At 46.4% G+C, this 6,000-nt stretch overlaps 1 protein-coding gene across 3 annotated transcripts in view; it reads right to left on the reverse strand.

Moving 5' to 3' along the window:
- LOC142584846 (uncharacterized) overlaps positions 1–5,718 on the reverse strand; it is a 51,586-nt gene extending 45,868 nt beyond the window's left edge. For 2 of the 3 annotated variants that reach the window (XM_075695150.1, XM_075695149.1), the window contains exon 1: positions 5,618–5,718. In XM_075695150.1, the coding sequence (XP_075551265.1) occupies positions 5,618–5,705 (88 nt within the window). In that variant the 5' untranslated portion in view covers positions 5,706–5,718. Of the gene's footprint in view, positions 1–594; positions 646–5,617 lie in introns of all 3 variants that reach the window. The other variant, XM_075695147.1, reaches the window with a different exon arrangement.
- Positions 5,719–6,000: the final 282 nt, after the last annotated feature.

Consider the following 6,000-nt stretch of genomic DNA (forward strand, 5'->3'; position numbering starts at 1 on the left):
AACAAAGTAAAGAATACCTTATTTATGAAAGAAAAATAAATAAAAAAAAGAGTAAGGTGCAAACACTCTAACAGAAACAATAAATTACTGTATTAATGTTTGCTATCATGCTTGCTTCGCTGCATCTTGATACCCACCAAGGGGCTGTAACACTCCTGCCTTGGCTACCAAATGGCGGCTGGCAGTATTGAATGCATAAAATGAAAATAGAAATAAGCGAACATGGTAAATACTACAATACTTGATTAAGCCTGCCAAGTCGTGACTTAGTACTTGGCGATGGAATCGGGAACAACTGCTTTGTAAAATAAAAAAAAACTAATTCTGAGGTTTTATGTGCCAAAACCAGGATGCAATCATAACGCACGCCCTAATGGAGGACTCCAGATTAATGTTGACTCTCCCCGCCCCCTCCCCCGCCCCGTAGCTATGGAAACGCACCTAAATCGAAGCGCACAAGCGTTCCTTGCATTGCGCCCCCATTGGGAAGTGGCCGCCGCGGCCGGGATCCTAACCGCGACCTCGAGTGGAGCAGCGCAACGCTAGCCGCTGGACTACTGCGGCCGGTACATCTGCTTTTGTAGGCATGCTTACAGGATGGGACGGCGACACCACTTTCGTCGTCAGGGGTCGTCTTCCCTGCTCCTGTTCAGAAGAGAGAGAGGGAGAAAGAAAAAGAGCACCCCTACAAGTGACGAAGGCTGCAGGAGGACTCGAGCGGTTGTCCTCGTGGTGGACTTACAGTTCGAAAAAAGAAAAGAAAAAAAAAATACTCGCAAGCTTTATTTATTTTTTTTAGCTTAATTAGCATACTAAGCCTACTTCTCCGACTTTGGAGTACTGCTACAGTATATGCTTACTAGCCCTAAAACGTCGCTATCACTCGTGAAACACACACGCACACAGACACACACACAAAGAGGAAATTTTTATGCGTGACGGATGGTTTCCAGGGTTCAGTTCATGCTGGTGTATATGACAAAAATTAAAGGGTTTTTAAGGACTTTCAAGGTCCTGTGTGTGGATTTTCAAGGAACCCCACAGCGCCATAATTATACATGCGCGCACCCTCCTTTCCAAGGAGGGTGCACGCGTGTATAATTATGGAATACGTACTGTGTCCCTTGACAATTGCCCCTTGTCACGCTTGTTAAGCTTCACCGCAACACTTAATGTACGCTTCACCTCGTAACATCGCTGTGCTGAGGCGCAGCTGCCTTTCGGAAACCAGCATTATGCAACGCGCCATGCTTTCTAAGCTTCGAAGCCATACGCGAGGATTACAGAGGCGGAGTTGGTGCAATTACTGACAGCGGTGAATTCTTTCAATGAAAAACACGGCACCAAACGACAAGAACATTAATAGGGAACGTAGAAGCAGCGAAGCCTAGTGTTGCCGCGGTGGTAGCTACGGCTGCCAGCGGATCGGCGTGCGAGAGCGCTGGTTCGCGGCGGCGAGGTAATCAAAACGGCGGTGTCGGCTTTGATTGATGTCATTTGGAACCTTGATTCGAGAAAGCGTTTGATTCTGTCGAAACCTCAGCAGTCATGGAGGCATTACGGAATCAGGGTGTAGACGAGCCGTATGTAAAAATACTGAAATGTATCTATAGCGGCTCCACAGCCACCCTAGTCCTCCATAAAGAAAGCAACAAAATCCCAACAAAGAAAGGCGTCAGGCAGGGAGGTACGATCTCCAATGCTATTCACAGCGTGTTTACAGGAGGTATTCAGAGACCTGGATTGGGAAGAATTGGGCACAAAAGTTAATGGAGAATACCTTAGTAACTTGCGATTCCCTGATGATATTGCCTTGCTTAGTAACTCAGGGGACCAATTGGAATGCATGCTCACTGACCTGGAGAGGCAAAGCAGAAGGGTGGGTCTGAAAATTAATCTGCAGAAAACTAAAGTAATGTTTAACAGTCTCGGAAGAGAACAGCAGCTTACGATAGGTAGTGATGCACTGGAAGTGGTAAGGGAATACATCTACTTAGGGCAGGTAGTGACCACGGATCCGGATCATGAGACTGAAATAACTAGAAGAATAAGAATGGGCTGGGCTGCGTTTGGCAGGCATTCTCAAATCATGAACAGCAGGTTGCCACTATCCCTCAAGAGAAAAGTGTATAATAGCTGTGTCTTACCAGTACTGTCGCACGGGCCAGAAACCTGGAGGCTTGCGAAAATGGTTATACCTAAATTGAGGACTACGCAACGAGCTATGGAAAGAAGAATGATGGGTGTAACGTTAAGGGATAAGAAAAGAGCAGATTGGGTGAGGGAACAAACGCGAGTTAATGACATCTTAGTTGAAATCAAGAAAAAGAAATGCGCATGGGCAGGACATGTAATGAGGAGGGAAGATAACCGATGGTCATTAAGGGTTACGGACGGGATTCCAAGAGAAGGGAAGAGTAGCAGGGGGCGGCAGAAAGTTAGGTGGGCGGATGAGATTTGAGATTAAGAAATTTGCAGGGACGACATGGCCACAATTATTACCAGACCGGGGTTGTTGGAGAAGTATGGGAGAGGCCTTTGCCCTGCAGTGGGCGTAAACAGGCTGATGATGATGATGATTTGGGACCTGCGGTAGCGGCAAGAAATCCGGAAAATTGGACAGCAAAGGGTTCTTGCGTCTGAAATTACAGACGTTCTTATACATTGACTATGGGGTGCATGGTGGAGCCGCAAATTGGTCGTTGACTGTACACACGTAACTCCTCCAGCTAACGACACCGCGTCGAAAACAATACGTTATGAGTGCTCTCTTTTACTCGAGCCAGCAGTAGGGCGACGTTCCCTTTCAGTAAAATGACAGCAAATTTTCCCTGATTGAAGCACAAATTCCATGAGTTTTCCCTGAGTTTTACCAGACAATTCAAGATGCCTGAGAATTCCCGTTTTTTTTAAAACAAAATTGCAGCGAGAATTCAGGAGGGTTCAAATTTTCTCGAATACAATCACTGGAAGATTATTAAAATAAAAATTTAGGAAATTCAAGGATTTTCGAGGAATTGCGAAAATTCCAGGACTTTCAAGGCCTTGAAAACGATCTTTTCAAATTCAAGGGTTTTCAAGGGTTTCAAGGAACCGCACGAACCCTGGGTTTCGAAATGCGGCTCCCTCATGCGCAGAAGATCCCCGATGCTCTACCCATTACATCATATACTTCACCCCTCGTCTTTACTCTCATTTAGAGCATACATGTACGTCGAGAAATACCACGTAACACTTTTAAATAGTTCAATCGTGATGAGCCAGCGCTTCTACAGACGCTTGGCACATGAGTCGCGTCGCGCGGCCACCATTTACTCGTTAGCGCGAGAACGCGCGCTCTTCTAACAGTGAAAATTCAAGTTTTACGCTTCAAAGAAATACGCTATATGCAATTTTGCGCCATAGTTCATTCGAAGTCGCATATGCTGGACCCCACTTCCACAGCACCGACGGGACAAAACCGGCTGCAGTTGCAAGGCCGCGCGTAGTGATGCTTTAGTTAAGGCGCCCGCTCTAAACCTAAGCAATGAAAGTTTCAGAATGAAAACTACAGATTGTAAATGAAGGTTTCTTCAACGACACGGTGTGTCGCTAGCTTGTTAGAATGCTAATGACATTAGTGTCGGCAGTCATACTGAGATGGGTTCTGCAGAAATTTTTATTATTGAGGTAAGCAATAACTGGAGTAAGACGCGAATTCTGCGAAACTGTGTGCATATCTTAATTTGATTTATAATTGAGAAAAAGATTTAAATAATTGACAATCACTGGCGTCCTACGGAAAATATACCGTTAGGTATATTCAAGTGTTGTCTTATCTGACACATCGTAAGAAACAATCATATGCGCCACATTCGCGACACTATTGCAGTTGAGCCTAACATCGAGTAAACTGAAAGAGCAACAACGTAGAGCAATTCATTAAATTGTATAGTGACAATAATTGGCAAACAGTACAGCTCTCGGTACCCTATGGCGACCCCTTTTGGCTTTTTCTCCGCAGCATTTAGATGGAGTTGCTTCTTGGAACGAGGTCGCCAGATATGCTGCCTCAAGGAATCTGACGTAACTGAGTCATATTCGACATTGACTAAGCTAATCTCGTGTTCAGAAGCGCCGACAAAAATTTAATAAGTGGCGAGCTTTTACGTGCCATAACCGCAATTATCGGTAGTGGGAGGGCCCCGGATTTATTTCGACCACCTGGGCTTCTCGAACATGCACCGAATGCACCGTGCACGAGAATTTTCGCTTTCCGCCCCCATCGAAACGCGATCGCCGCAGTCGAGACCGAACCCGCGACCTTGTGGCTCAGCAGCGCACAGGCGGGGACAATGGTGCAGCTGAGTGCGTGGAACAGGGGAGTTCTTGCTTTCGCCGGCAGAGAGGAGGAGTTCTGCTTTCATCAGCTCCGCCAGGTGTGCGGTGAGAAATCACCGAAGTCTCCTGGGAGTCTTACCTCCATATTGTCAAACCGTACTCCACTAGTAAGTTCTTCCTGCACTGCACTTGGGTTACTAAAGCACCACGCCTCGACTGAAGTAGACGCTACACTTGTTCTTAATAAATAATTAAGAGTATTCTTAATAATAATCTCCATTCTTCCAATAAAGCGCGGGCACGTTTCTGTCGACGGGCTGCCCTGCCGTCACCTTTCTTGAGTGGAGGTACGCTTTAGAACACAGAAAGGAGGGGGGGGGGGCGGTTAGTATCGAGACTCCCGTATGTGACTGCAAAATTAGCACCCTCAGCGTCAATTTTCATTATGAATATATCCGCAGAGAAAGCGATCTGGAAGTATCAAATAAATGAAGCTTTCATACAATACGGGTGCCTTCAAGTTTCTGTTACAAACCTTCTTACGTGTGCAGAAACAGAGGCAAATACTATTTGCAGTGTACTTAGAATACACTGTAACATACCACAGCGTACCATAAACTTGAAATCAGAAAGGGTATTTAACAACTTTTTGTTCAAAGTATGTGCTTGTCACGTGTACCTGTACGACAAAACTCTCTCCCCCAGAGTGCGTGGACTTGCTGTTCAACTATTCCCTGCGCAGCCAGCCCAGCCTTCTTATTGAATAGAGTGAGAATCTGCCTTTCAAAACCATGTATACGTTTGCGTGCTAAGGTTTTTCGTTCATTTGTTGTTTTTCTAGCGCTTGCGGGTAACACGGTAATGGTACGGCACGTAATGTGCCGTATGTTATACCGTAATGGCACTATGTAATCTATACCGTATCTAATACCGCATTGGTACCGTACGTAATTTCGCGTAAGGATGTGGCAGTAACTATATACTTCTCGGGTGTTTGCCCTCGTCCAATCGGTAAGTTTTCTACTTCTTTTTCTTATGGCGGTTTACTTGGTAATCCGCTCGCTTAAAGCTAAGTAAATCACAGCGCATTAAAGACAAAGACAAACCGCCAGAAAATAGACACAGATGGCTCTGGAGTTTCAGCTAAAAGCGCTGAGACACGCGTTCGCGTTCTCCAAGCAAAGCCTACATTGCTTCATATGCGCTAAAAGAAGTCTCGCAGGACGAAGCCGCGTCAACCACTTTCACCGCGACGAAGAAAGCAAGGGCTAACAGCGCATATGCTGCAGTGACTCACCCCGCTTGCCGTAGATGAAGTAGAGGACGCCGACGACGACCCACAAGGTGCAGATGAGGAAGACGATAGTCAGCAGGTACTGCATCATTCCGCCAGTCTCCTGGGTCCTGCGGTTGCACACGGAGTTATACGTTTGTGCGCGCGTGTGGCGCCGCAACTCCCAAATAGTGCGCGCACACGAATGTCAAATATGACGACGACACGATGCGCATGCGCAGTGTTGGCCCCACTTTCTGTTCTGCCACGTCGCGCTATAACAAAGCTGTGCACGCGCCTCGCATCCGGATAAAGATCGACCGCATCGTCAAGCACAACACGGCTCCTTTGCGATGTTCTCACATCGCCCGCGATAGTGCGATATTCATACGACTTGCTGAAATAAA

This window comes from Dermacentor variabilis, chromosome 6 (genome assembly GCF_050947875.1).
Source record: "Dermacentor variabilis isolate Ectoservices chromosome 6, ASM5094787v1, whole genome shotgun sequence".
NCBI classification, from domain to species: domain Eukaryota; kingdom Metazoa; phylum Arthropoda; class Arachnida; order Ixodida; family Ixodidae; genus Dermacentor; species Dermacentor variabilis.